The sequence below is a fragment of the Neovison vison genome, chromosome 1 (genome assembly GCF_020171115.1).
Source record: "Neovison vison isolate M4711 chromosome 1, ASM_NN_V1, whole genome shotgun sequence".
Taxonomy (NCBI): Eukaryota; Metazoa; Chordata; class Mammalia; order Carnivora; family Mustelidae; genus Neogale; species Neogale vison.
The window spans coordinates 287,521,882-287,546,970 of record NC_058091.1 but is presented as its reverse complement, the minus strand read 5'-3'; the positions used below and the strand labels follow the sequence as shown (position 1 = coordinate 287,546,970).

General features: G+C 36.7%; 1 protein-coding gene across 1 annotated transcript in view; it reads left to right on the top strand.

The window, feature by feature from the left end:
• Positions 1 to 25,089, top strand: part of WDR70 (WD repeat domain 70) — a 307,839-nt gene that overhangs the window by 115,170 nt on the left and 167,580 nt on the right. Inside the window, exon 9 of the mRNA XM_044232523.1 lies at positions 2,536 to 2,612. Within this exon, the coding sequence (XP_044088458.1) occupies positions 2,536 to 2,612 (77 nt within the window). The remainder of the gene's footprint in view (positions 1 to 2,535; positions 2,613 to 25,089) is intronic.

Here is a 25,089-nt window from a genome sequence, read left to right as displayed (position 1 = left end):
CTCTTATGGTTTGTCTCCCTCCCAATCTCATCTTGTTTCATTTATTCTTTTCCTATCCCCCAAACTCCCCATGTTGCATCTCCACTTCCTCATATCAGGGAGATCATATGATAGTTGTCTTTCTCCGATTGACTTACTTCGCTATGTCTTCTCACTTTTAAGTGAGACTTAAGAATGTGACTTCAGGTCACATTCACGGCTTCTAGTGAGGAGGACACAAGTAGATCCTTGGTGGGGGACCACCATTTAATCCAGTACAGAGTGTATAGTTACTTGGGTTATTATCTTCTGTTTGCTCTTTCAGTGCATTTGTTGTTCATTTGAAATACAATAGGATTCATTTGTTTCTGCTTATATTGAATTTTAGGTTCCTCTCAGCCTTATTCGTTTGCTTTTGAATATGCAAAACATCAATAGTTTCAGAAGTGTAATAAGTTAATAAGTATAGAATTAAAAATTGTGACTGTAGTTAAGGGAATGGACAGATACTTGAGTGGAGAACAACAGAATGAGCCATATATACTTAGATATAGGCCTGGTTGTATTATTTGAATAAGTACTATATAAACTGAGATTGAAGGAATGAGAAGCCAGTCAGTCATGTAAAAGTGGAAAAAAAGAGCTTTCCCACAAATGGAAAAGCATGTGAGAGGCCTTGATGAGGGGAAAGAGCTGGATGTTGTAGAGGAGATGAAAGAAGCCCAGCAGATTAGTGCCTATTGGGGAAGAGGAAACATAAAATAAATGTAGTTGTAAAGAAAGCAAGAGCCACAACATGTGAGCTGTTGTAGGCTGTGTGAAGATGCTGGAGAACCAGTGAAGGACAATAAGCATTGGCATTTTTAGAAATGTATATATGCATATATACACTTTGTATGTATGCGTATATATGCATATATACACTTCTGTGTGGGTGTGTGTGTATAAATATGCGTGTATATAAATATATATATATATATATATATATATTTTTTTTTTTTTTTTAAGGATTTATTTAGTTGTTAGAGTGTGAGCCCTGTATGTGCAGGGGCAGGTGGAGAGGGAGAGAGAATCCTAAGCAGACTCTGCTGAGTGTAGAGTGCAGCGCAGTGTGAGGCTTGATCTCATGACCCCAAGATCATGACCTGAGCCAAAACCAAGAGTTGGGATAGTTGACCGACTGTGCCACCCAAGGATATTTTTAAAAGACTGTATTGATTGCTAGGTGGAGCACAAGAGGCAAGAATAAAACTGGAGAGACAAATGTCAGGCCTGTTACAGTGTATAATAACTGAATAGAGGCATGAGGTAATGTTGGCTCCTGTAAGGATGGTGAGGTGAATAAGCAGAGAAGTGGTTAGATTTACGATGTGTTTTGGGTTGAACTGACAAGACTAGCGAGGGAGTTGAATTTAGGTGGAGAGAGGGTTTTGGATTTATGGTTGTTGGAGTATTTAAGGATGATCTCCAAGTTTGTAGTTTTAGCAACTATGGAAGAAGTCGATTGCGAATGAAGTGGACATGAAGAATCAAGATTTCCCTGTTGGCCTACTACTATGTAGGAAATGCCTATGCAAATGCAGGAGGCAAGTTGATAGTTAAATATGCAATTTTAAGCTCAGGAAAGAAAATGGAATCTCAAACCGCCCATCTAGTCCCATTACTTCAGTTCATGCTTCCCTACTGCACATCTCTGGTCCGTGTTTGTACCCTGTCAGCATAAGCAGATTGTCAGGAGTTGGCCAGATCCTGTTAGAGGTTTTGTGGGCAATTCGGACTATAGATGGTCTTCATCTATTATTTGGACCCTTACAGAATAAGAGATTTTGCCATTATTATGTATTAGGCTCTTTTCTGCCTCATCAGAACATACTGTATGAGATCACTCCAGCTGACTTTGCACCTGGAAGGGAGGTGTGTGTGTATATTCATGTTTGGTATGTACTCTGTGGTTGATTTGGTGTGTGTGTCAGTTTGTATACAACATTACATTGTTTTAATTACAGTATTTTAATATTCTATAATTAATAAGGCTCATCTTCTTGAATCATTTTAAAGGTATTTCTCCTTTTCTCACATACTTTTTTTTATAGATGTAGAATCAAAATTGTTGACTCATTTTTAAGAAGTATGGGTTTTTCCCCTCAACCTCTTGCTTTTGCCTTGATTATTTGTAAATACTTTGTATTCTTATTTTCCATTGAGAAAAGTCTTTAAAGAAGGGCCTCTCTTTCTCTTACTATTGTTTTTCCATTTGTTTCCTAAAGAGAGGCATCAATTTCCTTTCTATTTCCTTCCTTACTAAGCACCTGTTTTATATAAGTGCCATGTTAATTTCTGGGCAGGGAACTTATACAGTGAATTAAACAAAGTGAAATAAAGAAAGCATATTTTGAAATAAAATTGGGAGAGTATACTATGTTTGTAATTAAAATAGCGTGCTCTTGGGAGGAGTAAACAGTTACTTTTAAGTATGATATATCAGTTTCTGGTCATTTTATTTATTTTTAAGAATCTTTTTAAAGTATCTTTTTTTCTATATTTTTATTTTTTAAGGGTCATACAGCAATGCTTCATACTGGTTCATGGCATCCCAAAATAAAGGGAGAATTTATGACTTGCTCAAATGATGCGTGAGTACAGTTGTTAATTCATCTAATACATTCATATCTTTCAATATTTTCTACATTTGTATTGTAACAAACTTGCCACTGAAATAGGAGATAGAATATTGGAATCCTGATATTTACATATTCTTGTTCTTAACTTTACTTTGATTTTACCTGATTGTATAAGGTTTGTTTAAATAAATATGGAAACTATTGAAAAAGAGAGTTGGTATAAATTCTAGTACAGTTTATTAGGGAGCTCAGTGGATCAGACTGATGGTGTTAAATGGACTCAAATGACTTTGAAGTTGTGACTAATAATTCGTTACTTTTTATAGTAAAGATTGATATCTTTCCGGGTATAATACCTAATGTAGGTTTATTGTTTAAGTGATTGGTTTTTAGGAATAATAACTGAAAAAATTGTTTAAATGGTTATTGAGATTCTTTTTGCATTGTATCTGTTGGCCTAGGACTCAAGAATATTATGGGGACTATTTGAGCAGCTTTTTCCTATATTATTATATTGTATGATTAATTTTTAGTATACAGAATAGTTATAAGAATGCACTATTTATAGCATTATAAATTACAATGGAAAACCTTATAAATTAAAAAATATAGATTGTGTTATTTAGGTGAAACTGTATTTTAGATTAAAAAGATTGTTGTTTTGTCTCATCTTTTTACTTTCTGATATTTATAATTTGCCTTATTTACCTTCAAAATTCCTGTTCACATTCTTAGATAGTATATATGTTTTCTGGAGTTGATCTTTAGGATAACAGACAAAAGACATAATTTCACTTCCATACCACAATTTAAAAATTAATTTGATCCAAAGGGAACTAAAATTTGGGAATCTATACAGAATCATACAGAATATGACTAAAACAGGATAATACAATTTGATTAGAATTTCTGGTAAATAGAATTATACAGTTCTAATTTCTTTTTCATCTTTGTCTTATTTTCTCTCCAAAACTTAAATTATGTATGTTTAAAGTGACATTCCTTACTTCAGCAAATCAAGTATCTGATTTCTTCAGGAATTAAACTTACCAGGTAATCTAAATTAGTAGTATCCCATGACTGAGTAAGGTTTATTCTAGGAATGCAAGGATATTTTACAGTTAGGAAATTTTGCCATCCAGAAGTTTTCAGTGAAACTCATTATTAGATAAGGGAAAAGTTACAAATCACATGATATATTATATTGACATTTGATAAAATTTATTAGTCTTTCCCAGTAGAAATTCCAAGTAAAATAGAAATAAGAAGAAATTAGCAAAACTGTTAAAAATTAATTACCAAAGTTTTATTTTTATCTTTTTAAACTTTTATTTATTTATTTCTCAGAGAGAGAGAGTACAAGCAGTGGGAGTGGCAGGCGGAGGGAGCAGCAGGCTCCCCACTGAGCAAGGAGCATATTGTTGACTGATCCCAGGACCCTGCGATCCTGACCTGACCCGAAGGCAGACACTTAATTGACTGAGCCTCCCAGGCATCCCTTAATTACCAAAATTTAAAGTAAATATTGTATTATATATGGGAGTACTGGAGCTATTTGCATTTAAATAAAAAGAGAAGAAAAAAAAAAAGACAAAGATCCCCACAACTATTTAGACCCTTTATACAGTGTGAGTTTAGAGGCTTTTATACAGTGTAGTAAAATAAGAAAATAAATAAATTGATAGAAGTGTTGGAAGAAAACAAGTACTAAAGAATAGAGGAACCAGGCTATTGTGGTTAAAAACTTAGGCTGAAGAAAGCAATTGGGAACAAACAAACAATTTTTGTTCTTCAGACTACTAAAAATCAAGCTAAGTAGTAGGCTCTCATAGTTGCTAATACAATAACTTTATGATCTCTATAGAAGCTTATCCTAAATTGATTTCCAGGATATGTAAATTTGTAGTTTAAAGAAATGCATTTTATAGTCAGTTAGGTTTGAGAAACTTTGAATGTTATATTCCCAGGCTAGTGATCCACAGTAAACATTTAAATAGTTTGTAGAGGGTTTAAAGAAACTTGTTTAACTTTGTGAATCCCTTAAACAACAGTTTGGATAAAGTTCTAATGCATGACATCATTTTACTGGGTATAAAATTTATCCCATTCTTTGAAAGAACAAATCATTAGTTCCCTGCCCAGTCACTGATATACTAGTATATTGTACTTTTGAAAATGTGCTTGTTTCTTTTTATACTATACAAATTTTTTGTTGTTGTTCATACCTCTGTATGAAGATCAGTGGGCTTTAATCATTGATCCCAATTATACATATTCTTTACCACCTTTTATTTATTTAGTTTTTTGTTTGTTGGTATGTTTATAGATTTATTTATTTTAGAGAGAGAGTGTGTGTGCCTACAGAGGGGGAGGGGTAGAGGGAGTCGGAGAGAGAGAATCTCAGACAGGCTCTGTATTGAGTATGGAGCCTGATTCAGGGCTTGATCTCACTGATTTCACCACCCAGCGATTATGACCTGAGGTGAAATGAAGAGTTGGATGCTCAACTGACTGAGCCTCCCAAGTGCCCCAATTTCCCACCTTTTCAAAAAATCTACCATTAATGAATTCAAATGGTTTGTAGTTAGAGTGACTTTGTCTTGGCCTTTGACTTTGACTGTAGTAGTAATTAGTAATGGGCTAAGCTGTGGGACATCAGCCCAGACACATAGTTTGATCAAAAAATACAATGTGCTCACTGTGTGCTGGATACTCCTAGATATGATCTAAGTCTCTGCCTTCATGAAGCTTAACATTTCATGGAGGGGAGTCCTTGGAGACAGACAATGTACAGATGCACTAATAAATTAATACAGTTTTCTGTAGTAATAAGTGTTGAGAATAAAATAAAGTAAAGCAAAAGAGTAGAGAGAGAGATAGTAGAAGTGTCTATTGTATGTAGTCAGAGAAAGCCTCTGAGGAGGTGAGCTTTTAGTTGAGAATTACACCATGCACAGGAGGTAGTCCCACCAGAGAGAACCTTCCAGGCCAAAATGGCAGCATAATTCAAGACCTTAAGAAGGAAATGTATTAGAGCATATTGGAGAGGCACAAAGTCTGGTTTTGTTGACATTTGGTAGTTTGATAGAAAAGGTAGGGCTGTCAGGAAGTGAATTTGGAGAGGAAGGCAGGAACTAGAACATATAAGGTATTGTAGTCTATGGTATAAAGGGTTAAGATTTTAATGTAATTATAAGGCCAGACAATAAAGATTCCTAAGTCTGACCTGTAATATTATTGAAAATCAGAACTATAGGAGTGCTCACTTTATAGGGTATTAAAATTTTCCAATGACCTTGGCATAATAAAGGCCATGAATGAATATCATAATCAGTTGGGAGAAACTGAGAACTTTCCCTGTAAAGTCAGGAACAAGACAAGGATGTCCATTCTCATCACTTTTATTCAACATAGTACTGGAAGTCCTAGCCATAGCAATCAAACAAACAAGAAGAAATAAAAGGTAAAGAAGAAGTAAAGCTTTCACTATTTGCAGATGACATAATACTGTGTATAGAAAACTCTAAAGACTCCACCAAAAAAAATCCGCCAGAACTGATAAATGAATTTAGTAAGGTCACAGGATACAAAATCAATGTGTAGAAATCTGTTGCATTTCTGTACATTAATAATGTAGCAACAGAACGAGAAATTAAGAAAGCAGCCTATTTGCAATTACACCCAAAACAATAAAATACCTAGGAATAAACTTAACCAAAACGATGAAAGCCCCATAGTCTTTCTTTTTCGTAACGATTTTATTTTTAAGTAATCTCTTTACCCAGTGTCGGACTTGAACTCACAAGCCTGTGATCAAGAGTTACATGCTCCACCAACTGAGCCAGGCAGGTACCCTGCCTTATATTCTTTAAAACTATAAAACATCATTGAAAGAAACTGAAGATGACACAAACAAATGGAAAAACATTCCATGCTCATGGGTTGGAAAAACAAATATTAATAAAATGTTGAGACTACCTGGAACAGTCTATACATTTAATGCAATCTCTATCAAAATACTAACAGCATTTTTCACAGAACTGTAACAAATAACTCTAAAATTTATATAGAACCACAGAAAGACCCCAAGAGCCAAAGCAGTCTTGAAAAAGAAAATCAAAGCTGGAGGTATTACAATTCCGACTTTAATTTATAAAGTTGTAGTCCTCAAAACAATATGGCACTGGCACAAAAATGGACACAAAGATCAATGGAACAGAGTAGAAAACCCAGGAATAAACCCACGATTATATGGTCAGTTGATCTTTGACAAAGCAGGAAGGAATATCCAATGGGAAAAAGACAGTCTCTTTAACAAATGGCGTTGGGAAAATTGGACAGCTACCTGCAAAAGAATGAAACTGGACCACTTACACCATACAAAAAAATAAATTCAAAGTGGGTTGAAGACTTAAATGTGAGACCCAAAACCATAAAAATTCTAGAAGAGAGCACAAGCAAGCAGAAATGTCTTTGGCATTGGACCTAGCAACATTTTTCTAGGTGTGTCTCCTGAGGCAAGGGATATAAAAGCAAAACCAAACTGTTGGAACTACATGAAAATACAAAGCTTCTGCATAGCTTTGGAAACAATCAACAAAACTAAAGGCAGCCTACTGAATGGAAGAAGATATTTGCAAATGAATGATCTAATAAAAGGTTAGTATCTAAAATATGTAAAGAACTTATACAACTTAACACCTAAAAAATGAATAATCCAGTTAAAAAATAGGCAGAAGGGGGCTGCCTGGGTGGCTCAGTGGGTTGAGCCGTTGCCTTCGGCTCAGGTCATGGTCTCAGGGTCCTGGGATCGAGTCCCGCGTCGGGCTCTTTGCTCAGCGGGGAGCCTGCTTCCTTCTACCTCTCTCTCTGCCTGCCTCTCTGTCTACTTGTGATCTCTCTCTGTCAAATAAATAAATAAAATCTTTAAAAAAAAATAGGCAGAAGACATGAACAGACATCCAGATGGCCAACAGACACATAAAAAGATACTCAACATCACTTATGCCAACTGGGCTCTGTGCTTAGAGTGGAGTTGGCTCGAGATTCTCTCTCTCCCTCTGCCCTTGCCCCTGTTCACCTGTGCGCACACACCCTCTCTTTCTCTGAATAAGTAAAATCTTAAAAAAAAAAAAAAAAGAAAAATTACACTGAAATACCCCTTTACACCTGTCAAAATCAACAACACAAGAAACAAGTGTTGGGGCAGATATGGAGGAATACAGTGCAGAAGGGTTCCTGCACTGTTGATAGGAATGCAAACTGGTGCATCCACTGTGCAAAACAGTAGGAGTTTCCTCAAAAAGTTAAAAATAGAACTGTCCAATTTAGTAATTGTACTACTGAGTATTTATCCCCCAAACACAAAAACACTAATTCAAAGGAGTAAATGTACCCCTATGTTTATAGCAACATTATATTTATAATAGTTAAATTATGGAAGCAGTCCAGGTGTCCATTGATAAATGAATGGATAAAGAAGAGGTGGTATATATATATATACAATGGAATATTATTCAGCCATAAAAAGAAAGAGATTTTGCCATTTGCAGTGACATGGATGGAGCTAGACAGAATAATGCTAAGTGAAGAAGACACATACCATGTGATTTCACTCATGTGGAATTTAAGAAACAAAACAAATGAGCAAGGGAAAAAAAAAAAAGAGAAAGAGAAACCCAGAAACAGACTTTTAGTGATGATCACCAGAGGGGAGGTGGGTGGGGGGAGGGTGGAATAGATGATCGGAATTAAGAAGTGCATCCGTCATGGTGAGCACCAGGAGATGTATGGAATTGTTGAATCACTGTGTTACACCTGAAATTAACACAACACTGTATGTTAACTATACTGGGATTAAAACTTTAGGAATTATAAAAAAAAAATTCTCTAACAAGATAACAAGATAGCTAACAATAGCTAACCCTCACTGTGCCAGCGTCATGCAATACAATTTATACATGCTAAGCACTTTGTCTAATGTTTTCCTCACAGAGGAGAAAGTAGTGTTATTACAGGTTTCAAATGAACAAACTGGTTATGATTTTCCTAGGGACACATGATTCTAAGCGGTTGAGCCAGGATGTGAAACCACTGAGTCAGGCACTTTGTGAGTGGTTGTCACAAAGGTTACAGTGATAGACTTACAGATGGATTCGCAGGATAGAAGTCCCTTTTATGTAAAGGGAGTGCACAAGAATTCACCTCATTGAGAACACTTGCAGTATTCTCCACCACTGGAAGGACAAATTCCTTTCTTGGAGTCTCCAGTAGCGCACCCCAGGGATGCTGCTGCTATGTTTTCTGACTGTGATGAAGATGATGAGAGGTCCTTTGCTAGTACAGGCGGTCTTTACCTTCTTTTACCTGTCCCCACCCCTCACACCCCTTGAGGCAACTTGATTTTTGAGATCTAGAACCACTCTGGCTATGCTGGACAAGTGGCCTTACATAGCCAGAGGCAGACCATATTTAGGCCTAATGGTATTTCCCCTGTCTCTCTTACCAGCTGGGAGTTGGCCTTGGTCTCTACTCCCCACCCCATTCCTAAGCAAAAGCTAAAGGAAAATAGTGTACCAAGTTAAATACCTTTTATTTTAATATGTTTTTTTTTTTTGAAGTATGATGGATTTGGTATGTATCTTTGTTAAATAAAGAAATTTCATTCTATTTCTATCATAGATGTTGAAATTTAGTGCTTTTGTTGAATATTTGATGTAATCTTGCTTTTTCTCTCTCTGACCCATTCATATGGAGAATTACATGAATATATATCAGAATGTTAAACCATTCTTGTTTTTTTATAGTAAATCCTACCTGATCATTTTGTATTTTTGGGGGGTAGAGAGAGAGAGAAGCGGGGAGGGATAGGCGGAAAAGGAGAGAGAGAGAATCTCAAGTGGGTTCCATACTGAGCCCAGAGCCCCATGTGTGGCTTGATCTCACAACCCTGAGATCATGACCTGAGCCGAAATCGGGAGTCAGATGCCTAACTAAATGAGCCACCCAGGTGCCCTGATCGCTTTGTATTTTTTAAAAATAGATTGCTGTATTTACAAAAGTTGTATTTTATTTAGGATTTTAATTTTATATTGACAAGTAAATGGGGACTTTTTGTTGTTGTATTGTTTATTAGGTTTTTGGAACAAAGATTATACTGGTTTCCTAAAATAAGGCAGTTTTCCCTCTTTCTTTATTACTTGGTATCCATGTCCAAGTTCATGAACGTGGTTGTAAACAAAAAAATCTCATAATACTAAGGTCATCCAACAAGTTGAATTACTATCCATACTCAAGAGTTCTAATATAGGTTACTTTATAAGACATAATTTATTTTTAATAACATTTCTCAGATTTTTCTGAAAAAAATATTTAGTAAGTTTAGGAGAAATATTAGAAGTAAGCAGGAACAGTTCAGAAGAAAATGCTTTGGTAAAAAATTTCAGGAAAATATCTGTGATATTATGTTAAGTGTACTAAAATGTGTCTGTACTGAGTTCTCCGTTAAAGCAGAAGTATGTGGACCTGGACATATGGACATAGGAGGTGGGAAGAGAGTTAAAAGAGAAAATGCGATCTAGAGGCCCACAAATCAACATGATATAGATCAGTTTCAATAAAATGTACTTAAAGTCTTCTTCTATAAAACTAAGATTGTGCCTTTAGTTGAAATATAAGTATTTACAAACAATGACTATCTACTCTAGTGGGACGGGGTATTGTATATATATCATCTTTATTTTTTCAGAGAAATGTAAGAATTGATTTATTTAATGATTGGCTACTTGATAATATTAAAGAATTATTAATTGGGGGGATATGATATTGGTATTATAGTTGGCTTTTTATTTTGATTTTTAAAAAGATTTAATTTATTTATTAGAGAGAGAGTGAGGAAGAGAGGCACAAACTGGCGGGGAGAGGCAAAGGGTGAGGGAGAAGCAGACTCCCCACTGAGCAGGGAGCCCAGTGTGGGGGGCTCAATCCCAGAACCCTGGAATCATGACCTGAGCCGAAGGTAGATGCTTTTTTTTTTTTGCTTAGAATCACGTTTTTATTTATTTATTTATTTATATTTTTATTTTTTTTTCCAATTTATTTATTTTCAGAAAAACAGTATTCATTATTTTTTCACCACACCCAGTGCTCCATGCAAGCTGTGCCCTCCATAATACCCACCACCTGGTACCCCAACCTCCCACCCCCCCCCCGCCACTTCAAACCCCTCAGATTGTTTTTCAGAGTTCATAGTCTCTCATGGTTCACCTCCCCTTCCAATTTACCCAAAAGCACATACCCTCCCCAATGTCCATAACCCTACCCCCCTTCTCCCAACCCCCCTCCCCCCAGCAACCCTCAGTTTGTTTCGTGAGATTAAGAGTCACTTATGGTTTGTCTCCCTCCCAATCCCATCTTGTTTCATTGATTCTTCTCCTACCCACTTAAGCCCCCATGTTGCATCACCACTCCCTCATATCAGGGAGATCATATGATAGTTGTCTTTCTGCGCTTGACTTATTTCGCTAAGCATGATACGCTCTAGTTCCATCCATGTTGTCGCAAATGGCAAGATTTCGTTTCTTTTGATGGCTGCATAGTATTCCATTGTGTATATATACCACATCTTCTTGATCCATTCATCTGTTGATGGACATCTAGGTTCTTTCCATAGTTTGGCTATTGTGGACATTGCTGCTATAAACATTCGGGTGCACGTGCCCCTTTGGATCACTACGTTTGTATCTTTAGGGTAAATTCCCAGTAGTGCAATTGCTGGGTCATAGGGCAGTTCTGCCCGAAGGTAGATGCTTAACTGACTGAGCCACCTAGGCACCCCTGTAGTTGGCTTTCAAAAAGTAAGTCTTTCTTTAAAATTTTTTATTTAAATTCAATTTAGTTTACATATAGTGTATTATTGATTTTAGGGGTAGAATTTAGTGATTTGTCAGTTGTATATAACACCCAGTGCTCATATAACACTCAAGTGCCCTCCTTAATGCCCATCCCCCAATTTCCTTATCCCCTCACCACCTCCGCTCCAGCAACCCTCAGTTATTCCTATAGTTAAGAGTCTCTTATGGTTTGTCTCCCTCTCTGTTTTTATCTTAGGTGATAGATCAAAAGTTGCCATTGTTTAAAATAGATAATTAGGATCAAGAGTCATGTTTTGTAGTTTGTATTTTGTTTTTTTACTCTAAGATAATAGAGTAAAAAGATTTTATTATTGGACAAACTCTGGGTTAACAGGATAAACAAAGTAAAATTGATGATACTTTTAATTATACATCAGTATAATTGTCAAACCAGATTTTACCTTATAACACGATATATAAGATATTTTAAATAGGTTTTAGGAAAAAGAAAAGCATAACCATGGTATATTGGCTGCTTTCCATCACACTGGAAAACTGCATGAACTATTAGGAACAACTAAAATCTTATGAGGCATCATCAGAATTCTTAGGCTTAATACTGGGAAGTTCGTCCTGGATTAAGAAATAGTCCCATGGTTTAGTAATTAGTTCAGTTAACGTCTTTGGGCAGAATCTTCCTATATTTTTTGTATGTCTCATAGCTCAGAGGACCACTCTGCCTTTCATTGCTTTATCTCATACTCTTTGTTGGTAAGCATGACAGAGAGGTAAATATCAACTCTATGTCTTATAAACTCTTCATTCTCTTGGCGATTTTATTAGAAGTTGTTTAGGATTTAAATTAGGGTAATTTCATCAGACTTCATCAAGCTCATAATAGTAATACTCATTTTGGGCAACTGGATATAGGTATTTTGGATAATATTGCTGTGGTATAGAGAGCTTCTGGGTGAAAGTTATTCATCTCACGACCTCCTGTGTTACCATAGTATCATGTGTTTAGTGCTAACACACACACGTGTTTGTCAGGCTATGGCTGTCAGCAGCGTAGGAGTAGAGAGGGAATCCTGACCAGGTCAGTACCAGCCATTCACGTAAGTCACACATACTATGAGTAAGTTTAGATACAGTAGGAGCGAATAACCAGATAGCATTTGTGAGAAACTGTTCTACTGGAGGTGAAGGTGGGCCTCCCTGTTTTGTTCTGGCCTCGTGTATGCTCAGTTAAATTATGATGTTTCCTCTGAGTGTGAGTTGGAGATGCTAGTGCCGTAACCTTTTGATTTTATGAGTTTCGGTATAAAACACAACTTGGGATCAGGAATGCAATGAAGAGGAAGAAGGTAATAGGGAAATCTTTTTGGTTTTCCCAAGTTTACCAGAACGAAACATAGATAACAAGGCAGAGCTTGCTACGCTATGCTTGGAAGTAAATGTTAATTTAAACCAGATGATAATGAAGATAAAAATGCTTACTTATTCAGGGGAAGTCAGTTCTACTTGTGAATTTATAGCATCTGATCCGGAGCCACTTTATACTATGTGGTGCCCAGAGTCAGAGTCCGAGTGATGCTATGCTAGAGGAATCCGAGTTCTCGGTGCAGAATTTGTCCAGAGCAAGTTCCAGCTCAGCCCAGGCTCTGCCCGCAGGTACTGCTCAGTGAATCAGATGCTTCCAATTTGTGCCTGGAGGGTTTTCTGTTGCTTACTTAGGAATTTCTGTCTCAGAGGAATTTGTTCATATCTGTTGTGACTACTTCTGCCTCTGCATGTGGTTAATGATGAGGAAAGAGCAGGAAAATAATTCACGTACAGACATACATTTCACAGTGAGTTGCTGCAGAAAAAATAGACAGTGTTAGATCAGAATAACAAACGCTGGGGAGATGACAAAACTTTGTAACATAATGTCTCCTTCCACACCATAGTCGGGAGGGAGGACATAAGGAAGAGTAGGTAGACAGTGGTAGGGTCCATGCTAATTAAAAAAAAAAGAAAGAAAGAAAGAAAAGATGGGTGCAGAGTAAGTGGGTTTTAGGCCAGAGTTAAAGAGGAGGAACTGGTGGATGTCACAAAATAGCCACAAGACCCATTTGTGAACACTTGTGAGAAATGGCTTCCAAGTACCAAATGAGTCTTTGAGGGTTGGATTCCTGCAATAGCTGGCAGAATTAACAACTAGGGATTTAAAAAAAAAAAAAACCCAAAAAACAAAAATAAAATTGGAATGAGACCAATTTTTACTCCAGGGTGCAGCGGTCTGGGGAAAGTCAGGCTGCTTGTGTCATATTAAAAGTATTCACCAGCAATGCCTCAGGTAGGTACAGGGAGCATAGAGGAAGAATTGCGAACACTAATTGCTTGGAAGAATCAGGGAAAGCTTTATACTGGGGTTTTGAATATCTGTATAGTAGTTTCCCCTTATCCATGGGTAATATATCCCAAGACCCACAGTGGATGCCTGAAAACATGGATAGTACCGAACCCTATATGTACTATGTTTTTTCCTGTACATACTTACCTATGATGAAGTTTAATGTATAAATGAGGCAGAGTAGGAGGTTAACAACAGTAATGAATAATAAAATAGAACAGTTGTAGTGTAATAGAAGTTAGGTGAATGTGGTGTCTCTCTCAAAATACATACTGTACTCACCGTTCTTCTTGGGATGATGTAAGATGATAAAATGCCCGATATGATGTGAGGTGAATGACATAGGCTACCATTGACCTTCTGATGATATGTTAGGGGGACAGTCGTTTGATTTCAGACCAGGCTGACCATGAGTAACTGAAACCATGGAGAGTGAAACTGTGGAAAAGGGAGGGGTTACTGTATTGGCATAAATTCTTTTTGTGGAAAAGTAGGGAACTGATGAGAGAGGAGATGGACTTGGAGAAGAGCATAGGAAAATCTTAATTTGGGCCTTCAAGTATAGTACCATATAGAACATGCAGAATATATAGTGACCTATGATTAGGTGATTTTTATCTTTAAGCAAAAAACACGATTTCATATTTAGGATTTATTTTATACAATATGAAGTGAGTATTTAGAGACATTAAAATCTAGTCCTTTTAGTTTTCTTAAGAGCAACTGAATATTATGAAATGGGAATATCACAAAAGAAATAAAGGTAGGGTGCTGCTCTAAATTAAAGGATTCATGGTTGGGCACCTGGGAGGCTCAGTCAGTTGAGTGTCTGACTCTTGATTTTTGGCTCAGGTCATGGTCTTTGGGGTCGTGGGATTGAGTCTTGTGTAGGGCTTCATGCTCATCATGTAATCTGTTTGGGATTCTCTCTCTTCCTGTCCCTCTGCCCCTTTGCTCTGCTCTCTCTCTCTCTCAAATAGTAAATCTTAAAAAAATATTAAAGGATTCATGGCAAGCATAGAAACCTATAATTTGTGAGAGTGCAAGCACTCTCACAGAGGGAGAGGGAGCAGGAGCCGGAGAAGCAATCTCCTGGCTGAGCAGGGAGACCAGTCCCAGGATGCTGGGGTCCTGACGTGACCTGAAGGCAGACACTTCACTGACCGAGCCACCCAGGAGCCCCTGATTTGATTTCCTTATTTCTTCTAAAGGAGGAAAGGAAAGGGAGGAGAGGGAGAGAGAGTAGGAAGGAACCACCAAAAACCCCCCCAAAACAATAAAGAAACAATTTGGGGGATAATTTGGGAAATTTGGATATTAGGTGATACGACAGATTGCAAAAATGGTCACAGTTCTTCATCTTTCCTGTACCCATGCTCTTGGCAATGTGACTTTACAGCTACTCTCACTAAGAGATGGAGTCTGTTTCTCCACCTCATAAATATGGGCTGGCCAGCAGAACGTGGCAGAAATGATGGTGTGCCATTTATGAGCATAAGCTTCTTAAGCTCCTTCTTTTTTTTTTTTTTTAAAGATTTTATTTATTTGCCAGAGAGAGAGAGAAAAAGAGCAAGCAAGTACACACAAGCAGGCAGAGAGGCAGGCAGAGGCAGCGAGAGAATCAGGTTCCCTGCCCAGCGAGGAGCCCGATGTGGGACTCAACTCCATGACCCTGGGATCATGACCTGAGCCAAAGGCAACGGCTTAACCCATTGAGCCATCCAGGCATCCAGTTAAGCTCCTTCTTATATGCTTTGCTTTCTTGGAACTGTGGCATTGCTGTCTGATCAGGCTCTGGCTAATCTACTAGAGGGTGGAAGACCCAGTGGAGGAGAATTCAGTTTTCCCAGTTGAGGCCATCCTAGTTTATCATCAGCCAACTCCCAAACATGTGAGAGATCTTAAGGTAGATTAGCAAAACTGACCACAGACACATAAGTTAACTTGCTAGGACAAAGCCACCTACCTGACTAACAGACTCATAAGCAGTAACATGCCTATCTTTTAAGCCTTTAAATTTTGGAAATGTTTTGTTGGGCATCAGTTGTTAACTGATAAACATGATATTATTGAATGGTGTTATGTAGAATCAGGTTATATAGAAGAATGTCTTTGTTCCTGGAAGATACCAGCTGATGAATTTAGGAGTGAAGTATCATGTGATATGGTGTAACAAGGGGTGCCTGGGTGGCTCAGTGGGTTAAGCCTCTGCCTTTGGCTCAGGTCATAATCTCAGGGGCCTGGGATCGAGTCCCGCATAGGGCTCTTTGCTCCGTGGGTAGCCTGCTTCTCCACCCCTCTCTCTGCCTACTTGTGATCTTTCTCTGTCAAATAAATAAAATCTTTAAAAAAATGGTGTAATGAAAGTAAAGTATGGCTTGTGTGTGGTATGTGTATATGTACATATATATGTGGGTATACGTATATATGGAAAATGAGAGATTGAGAATACAGATGTGATGAAATGTTATGTATATGGTGTCCATTGGAAAGGATATATCGTCTTTGTTGTCCTGCTCTTTTAACTTGCTTGTAGCTTTGAAGCTTTTCAAAATACAAGTTGGTAGGATCTTCTTAATACTGGTTTATTTGGATAAGAAGGTAAAGGCAATAAAGTGTCCTCCACACTGGGAAGGCACTTTGAGACTGGGAAAAAAAAAAACAAAGCAAGCTACTTCAATATCATTTACACGAGATTTATTTAGGGTAACTTACAGACGGGGGCGGGGCGGGGGTTGGGGTTGGGGATCAGACGGATGGCAATCCAGTTGCTATGCAGCTATTCTCTGCAAAGCCTGGACCTTAATCCATAGATTTTATTGTGTTGTGATGAGGTCAAAGGGCAGTTATCTAAAGTGGTGCCATTTGTGTGCTGGAGGGGAGGGAGGAGAAGAAACAATGTTATCTCTACTAGTTATCTAAACAACTTTAGGGAAGATCAGAAAAAGCTCCCTGCATTCCTGCCAGGGCACACATTAACTTCCATCTGGGACAAATTGGGTCAAAGATGGAGTCAGGATTGTCCGCAGGCCTACACATCTATTCCCCCTGCACCTTTTTGTCTCTGCAGTTGAATACAAGACGGAGTATAAAGGGTCATGAGAATTATAGTTTGTTGCCTTCTATTAGGGCAAAGAAGAAGTCAAACACTGACTCTTTGGAGATGATATAATTTAACATCTTTATAATCTATAAATTACTGCATTGTGGTATAAAATGCCTCACAGAGTCTTGACATATGTAGTCCTATCTACAGCTTTTAGAGTTTTTGACCAGTACTTTCATTTTTCGGTTTTCCCTTTGTGTTAATTGTTGCTTCTTACTGCTGTTGCTGTGGGCTTGCAGCCTCTACTCTTGCCTCAGTTTCTCTCAGTTTTTTGTTTTCAGTAAGCTGTGGGCTGGGGCTGGAGGAAGGCGGCCCCAAATTATAAAGCTTTTTATAATTTGTGCAGGAGAAGAGGGAATAAGCAATTAGTAGAGTGTATGACTTTTTTTGTTGTTTCTGTTTTGTTGTTGTTGTTGTTGTTAGCATGTTAATTTTTACCATCTTTCCCTGCTGGAGACTTTTTCTTGCTTCTTCTGGTTCTGGGAGGAGTTTTATACTCTCCATCCTGCTGAATAGTAAGATGGTTATATATATATATATATATATATATTTTTTTTTTTTTACAAGCACAAATAAAATTAGCCTTTTTAAAATAAATGTTGTCTTTTGAATATAAAGTAGTCTAAAATTATAGAGTTGACAGACAAACCTATGACATTTAAGTGTTAATGTCTTTCTTTTTCTTTATGGGGGATTAATATTCATGTAGTTCAACTGACATTAAGGGTGGTTATATTTTTAATGGTTCTTTTTTGGTGAGTTTCTCAAAGAAACTGTACTCTTTCTAGGTGTTAACTAGACTTATGGTGGTGATCATTTTGCAATGCATACAAATAAGTCAGTTTTACATCTGAAATTAATATAATGTTATATGTCAATTATACCTCAATTAAAAGAGGAAGTATGTGGGCCTCCTGGGTAGCTCAGTTGGTTAAGCAACGGCCTTCAGCTCAGGTCATGATCCTGGAGTCCTGGAATGGAGTTCTGCATCAGGCTCCCCACTCAGCGGGGAGTCTGCGTCTCCCTCTGACCCTCTCCCTCTCATGTTCTCTCTCACTCTCCCAAATGAATAAATGCAATCTTAAAAAAAAAAAAAAGAGGAAGGATGCTGTTTAGGTCATTTTTCTGCAATATCTGGTATTACTTTTATCTAATTTAATTCTTTGATTTTTAAAACTTACATCTAATTATTATTTAATATACTCTCATAAGTTAGGTTTTTATTTTAAAGCCAGAAGGATGCTTTTAAAATTACCTATTTCAGTAGCTATGAGCATTTAAAAAATTAATTGCTTTGATTATATTTCCATTGTGTGGGTGAGAAAAAATTTGTGTACTAATTTATAAGGATTTGTCAACAAATTTTACATGAAACAGATAACTTTGTTGAAAAATTAATTAGGGCTTAGCAACAGAGCCTAGTTTGAAAATTTTACCATTCAAACTTGCTGATAATGGTGAAATATGCTTATGATAAAAGGCAAAATTTTCTCACCTTCTGAAACTCTTTTTCTTCATAGGTTCTGAGAATATGAGCATCTATTCTCAACTTACTGTTATAATTGAGATGTTCACATTTTGCTGTTTGATTTAGTTTCTATTGACAAACTTTGTCTGTAGGCCTAGATGTAAGAAATATGTACATCTTCTTTTTTTTTTTTTAAGATTTTATTTATTTATTTGACAGAGATCACAAGTAGGCAGAGAGGCAGGCAGAGAGAGAGAGGAGGAAGCAGGCTCCCTGCTGAGCAGAGAGCCCGATGTGGGACTCGATCCCAGGACCCTGAGATCATGACCTGAGCCGAAGGCAGTGGCTTAACCCACTGAGCCACCCAGGCGCCCTGTACATCTTCTTTTAATTTTATCATAAATTCATTTGGTTTGTAGAAGTTCCTCTTAAAATAGTTTACTCAGCCCTATTTTATTTCTGTTATATATTGAGAAACATACAGTAGGTAAAAAGTCTGTAAGATTTTATTTTATTTTATTTTCTAAGATTTTATTTAATTTGAGGGAGAGAGAGATCAAGAGATCACAGGCAGGCAGAGAGAGAGAGAGAGAGGGAAGCAGGCTCTCCGCTGAGCAAAGAGCCCGACATGGGGCTTGATCCCAGGACCCTGAGACCATGATCAGACCCAAAGGCAGAGGCTCAACCCACTGAGCCACCCAGGTACCCCTAGTCTGTAAGATTTTAAAGTAATAATAACAACCCATTCCAGAGCTACCAGGACAGATAATTTAAAAGGTCAAGTTTAAAACTTAGAAGTAAGGCTTATGGTTGTGATTGTCCTCTAAAGATTGCTGTTCGGATTAATGTGTGATAGTCGCAATTTTAAGTTGCTTCCTTTAGTTCAGCCATCTCTGGAATTACTGTCTGCGTTTGTAATGTTCGATTAAATATAGAAAGAACTTTTATTTGTTAATTTTTACCTGGGCTAATTTCTTACACAGGAGACTGAGGTTGGATCTTGTGTTTTGTTTGTAATCTCTTTTAAGCGTAAAGATGTCAGTGTTCTCAGTTTCTATCATGCAGCATAATACTTTAACAGTAAAAATCCTGGAAACGTATTTTAACTGGGAAATGAAATTGACAGTTATTGACAGTTATCCAATATTTGGAACTCTAGAACTTAGTTTTACCTTAGAGATTGCCGAGAGCATAAAATAAGGCTTTATATAATCAGATATTTTGAGGTAATTTGAAAATACTACATCAAAAGCAGCCTAGAGATGTAAAAATTATAATTCTACTGTAATTGTATAATATTTTGGTTCTGTGGTGAATTAGAATAATTGGGTGCTAGTCTAGTGTAATAAACACATGAGAGGCAGAGGGGGAATTTTCGTGCTTGACTTTAGAGCTGAATTATATATTTCTGTGTTTACTGGTGACATAATTTGGCCCACTAATAACTGATTATGTAATATCTCAAAAAACTAGAGCACTATCTTTTAGTATTATTGATGAAATGGATGTGGAATTAGTCATATCCTTTTTAAAAAATTGAGATATAATGTCATCTATATTCTGTAACAAAATAAGCTAATAAAATATTACTAGAGAAGTTGAATTTACTGAAGAGTTAAGAGCAAGAGTTACTTATAATTAAGTAACTTAAGTACTTAAGCAAGAGTTACTTATAATTAAGCATTTTAATTTTCTATACATTTTAATTTTCAAGCTTCTGTTATGCTTGAATAACCTTTAATTTATAATTTTCCTTGTACCTCTAACTTCCTTAGGTATGTTTCTTAGCGTATGTTTATAGTATCAAACTTTGTGTCATATCTCTAGGAATTTAAAAAAAATTAATGTCCCATTATCCTTGATATAAGTTTATATAACTTTTATACAAAATGTTGCTCAGGTGTACTGTATTGCCATATTGAACCAGTTTAAAATGTTCACACCTTCAAAAGTGTTGGAGAATAGTTTAAGCTCAAGTTTGTTATATATTATTTGTACACTTTTCCCATTTGTTAAGCAGTAACTCATTTTGGCTATAGGAACATCAATACTGAACAGTAATGTAGTTGTATACTGTGGAGGATGCTCTTCCATATTTTCTTTTTTTATCTTGAAGTCCACATGAAACCATCATTAATTTCATCATTCTGTCTCTGTTCAATTCAGTTTTTAAGATACTTATTTATTCATTTATATATTTATTTGTAAGAATAATGTGGAGGTCTCCAATACTGCAGGCTATGCTTGTTTCCTGGCATCGCTCAGTTAGCCAGGACTGTGATAGAGAGTAGTTTGAATTTCTTCTGGGGATTTCTAGGTCAACCAAGGTAGCATCAGTACAACCAGTTCATTCCATGTGTGACTAAATGAGTTTGTATGTATGACTAATATACTGGTACACTTGTGGTGTGTAGTGGCCTTGTTGGCTATTTATGGAGTAGTTGTAAAGAATGTTATTCCTGTGAAAATGATGAATTGAATGTAGTTGTGGGAATGGGATTAAAGGTGTTACCATATTGTGGATTTTACAGTCCTTAATTAAAATCATAATTAAAGTGTTTCTTTGTTTTGAGTCTCCCAAGATTTCCTGAGGGACATGGCTACAGTAAGTGATTTTTCTCTTTTAAATTACCCTTTCCATTTCTTTTCTAAGTTTCTCTAACTACATGGCAAATTTATATGTATCCTGTTTCTGAATCTTTGCTGTAATGCCTGATAAGCCTGTTGAATCAATTTCCAACTTCGAAAAAATTGTTACCTCATCTTTTCAGTTTCATATTGACAGAGTTTATGAAATTAGGGTGGCAGGTTAATAGGAACATTGCAAGGAAGTGTGAATAATGATTTGCCCTTTTCAGTTGCTTCTTTCTGAGTCTTGTAAGATAACATGACATTGTAAAACTATTTCTGTCTTATAAACTATCCTTTCTTGTGATAATACTTTTAAAATCTGCCTTGATGAAATGGTAGCTTTGTTGCTGTTTTAATTTTAAGAAGTGCTCCAAGTGGAAATAATTTATTCCTCCCTTCATAATACTTTTCCATTATTATAATAGTAGTAATATAGACTGTAGAATAGAGCTCATAAATTACTAATTATAGGCCATAATGGATTCTACTAATTAGAATAAAACAAATGATATTTTGGGGCCAAAATTAACAAGACAGTAAACAACGTGTATTAGAGAGGATGTGGAGAAAGGGGAACCTCTTATACTGTTGGTGGGAATGCAAGTTGGTGCAGCCACTTTGGAAAACAGTGTGGAGATTCCTTACAAAATTAAAAATAGAGCTTCCCTATAACCTTGCAATTGCACTACTGGTTATTTAGCCCAAAGATACAGATGTAGTGAAAAGAAGGGTCATCTGTACCCCAGTGTTCATAGCAACAATGGCCACAGTCACCAAACTGTGGAAAGAACCAAGATGCCCATCAATGGACGAATGAATAAGGAAGTTGTGGTCCCTATATACTATGGAGTATTATGCCTCCATCAGAAAGGATGAATACCCAACTTTTGTATCAACATGGATGGGACTAGAAGAGATTATGCTGGGTGAAATAAGACAAACAGAGAGAGTCATGTATCATATGGTTTCGCTTATTTGTGGAGCATAAAAAATAACATGGAGGACATGGGAGATGGAGAGGAGAAGGGAGTTGGGGGAAATTGGAGGGGGAACAAACCATGAGACCGTGGACTCTGAAAAACAATCTGAGGGTTTGGGAGGGGCTGGGGCTGGGAGGTTGGGTGAGCCTGGTGGTGGGTATTATGGAGGGCACATGTTGCATGGAGTACTGGTGTGGTGCATAAACAATGAATTCTGGAACACTGAAAAGAAATTAAAAAAATAAATAAAAATTTTTAAAAAATGATATTTTTGGAAAGCTGTACTAATCTATCAACAAATACAACTGGTCCAGACTGGTTTAAGACCCTTCGCATGGTTCCTTAAGTCTTGTAATATCAGTCAATAAGTGTGTCTTCGTGGAGGAAATGAGGTTCACTGATAATATCCCAATAAAAATTTGGCTGCAGAGCTTTATCTCTAAACTGAAATTGGGCAGAGGTAGGGCAGCTTCTGGTTGATGCCACATAACTATGGTTGTATTTAACATTCTGTATCTTACTTAGGTAGTCTTACTTTTATGTCCAAAATAGCCTGTGGATTATGATTCTTTTTCAAAACATATTATGTAATTAATTTTTTCCACAGGAAAATATGTCCTTTACAGCTTTTAATATTCTTTTAATATTCTTCATTCCATTCTGTTCTCATAAAACTGTTTTGTCTATTAACTAGCAAACATTTATTGGCAAGGTACTGTGTGCTCAGCCTCAGCAAGCCTGGAGAAATGAAGTAGTTCTTGCTCTGGTAGAATTTATAATACAGTGAAAATACTTAGGTAATAATTAACAATTAAGCAAGCAATTGAAAGTAAATAACTGAATAATTAAAGGTATGTAAAGTTCTAGGAAGGGGCAATATATAAGGAAGACCTAAAGTGGACTGGAGAGTCGTTATAAAACGAATGGCTTTCATACTGCTAGTTTAGTGGTTCTTTTTTCTGCCTGGAGAGTTTTCAGATAGGAAATATACTCCCATCAGTAACACTGTTCATCATCTGTAGTGAATTTGATCTTCATCCCTATGCTACCCACCTCTGAGGTGAGAATCACGGAGCTAGACTGGCTCTTACCTACTGATGCTCAGAGAAGTGACTTAGCCAAGGTCACGTAGGTGGCAGAGCAGACAGTCCACAGTTGTGAAAATCTTTTGGAGCCCTTTTCACATAATTTCTCTTGGCTTAGGAAACTGGCATCATCAATTAGAATGTATTTACTATGGTTGGCTACGGAATAACATAAAATATATGTGGCAAATTCTCTAGTATAAACATACCATATGGGAGATAATACTGAATGAAATAGTGTTTGCAAGAGCAATTTTCATAGTCTGATCCACGGACCTCTGGAGGTCTTTGAGATCCTTTTAGCTGGTCCACAAGGTCGAAACCATTTCCATAGTAGAAGTAAGGCGTAATTTGGCTTTTTCACTGTGTTGACATTTGAGCTGACACCAGAGCAATGGTGGGTGAAACTGCTGGCATCTTGGCTTTAATCAAGGCAGTGGCAATAGGCTTTATTAGTAATCATTGTATTTACTGTCACATAAGAATGTCTTTGATGAAGCAGTAAAAGTTATTAGTTTTATTAAATCTCAGCCCTTGAGTATATCTTTACTATTCAGTGTGACATAGAGGGAGGAGCATATGAAACACTTCTGTGCATATCAGAGTGTGATGGCTGTCTAGAGGAGAAGTACTTGCATGACTCAGTTGTGAGGTAACTGGTGTTTTTTCATGGAACAAACATAATTTTTACTTGAACGAACTATTGACAGACAAATTATGGTTATTCATGCTGGGCGTTTAGTAGACATTTTATCAAAAAAGTGAACCATCTTGGGGTGCCTGGATGGCTTGGTTAAGCATCAACTCTTGATTTTGGCTGGGGCCCTAATCTTGGGGTCTTGCGATCAAGCCCCATGTCAGGCTCTATGCTCAGCAGGGAGTCTGCTTGGGGATTCTTTCCCTTTTCCTCTGCCCCATGCCGGACTTGCACTTGCAGGCTCTTTTTCTCTCCCTCAAATCAATCAATCAATCAATCAATCAATCTTTAAAAAAAAAAACTTACTTGCCATTTTAAGGAAACCATTTGGTAGTATTTGTGTCCAGTGATACAATTTGAGCTTTCAAGTAAAATATAGAACTTTGTAAATATTCCTTTGAATTTGACAGCTTCTCGGTACCTAATGTTTTTTTTTTTTGTAATGAGATTGGTTATAACATTAATGTTATATGAGTGTTTTTTTTCCAATTGTACAATGAAATGTATCAACATTTTGAGGACTTGCATAACCCATTGACCAGTATTTTTCTTTTTTCATTGTTTTATTTAAGTATAGTTCACAAACAGTGCCACATTAGTTTCAGAAAATTACCAAAGTTAGTTTCAGTGCATGATGTTATGAAATCACGCACACCTAAAGGATCCGTCATTCAGAATATATGATAAACCTATAGATTTTAATGTAAGAGTATGAAAATTGTCATGGTTTTAGGTTCTGCACTACAGCTAATTTTTAAGATACTACTTCTTGTTGAGTTTTGTTGTAGTATCAAAGAATATCCACAATTGTATGAAAGAACGATTAAAGTACTCCTTTTTCCCATTACACATCTGAGTGATGGATTTCCTTCTTGTGATTTAACCAGAACAACATATGTAACGGACTGAATGCAGAAGTATTAAGTACTGTCCTCTATTAAGCCCCACTTTAAAATGATTTGCAACAATGTAGAATGGTGCCACATTTCTTAATATTTTTGTTTTGGAAAACATTGTTATATATTCATGAAACTTATTCTGGTTTTCATATTTTTTTCACAAAAACATACTAACATGTAATGAATTTGTTAATATTCTCTTAAAGATTTTTTTTTTTTAATATCAGGGTGCCTGGATGGCTCTGATTGAGCATCTGACTCTTGGTTTTGACTTGAGTTGTGATCTTGGGGTCTTGGGATCAAGCCCAGTGCCTGGCTCTGGGTTCAGCATGGAGTCTTCTTGAGATTCTCTCCTTTTTCCTCTGCCCTTCCCCCT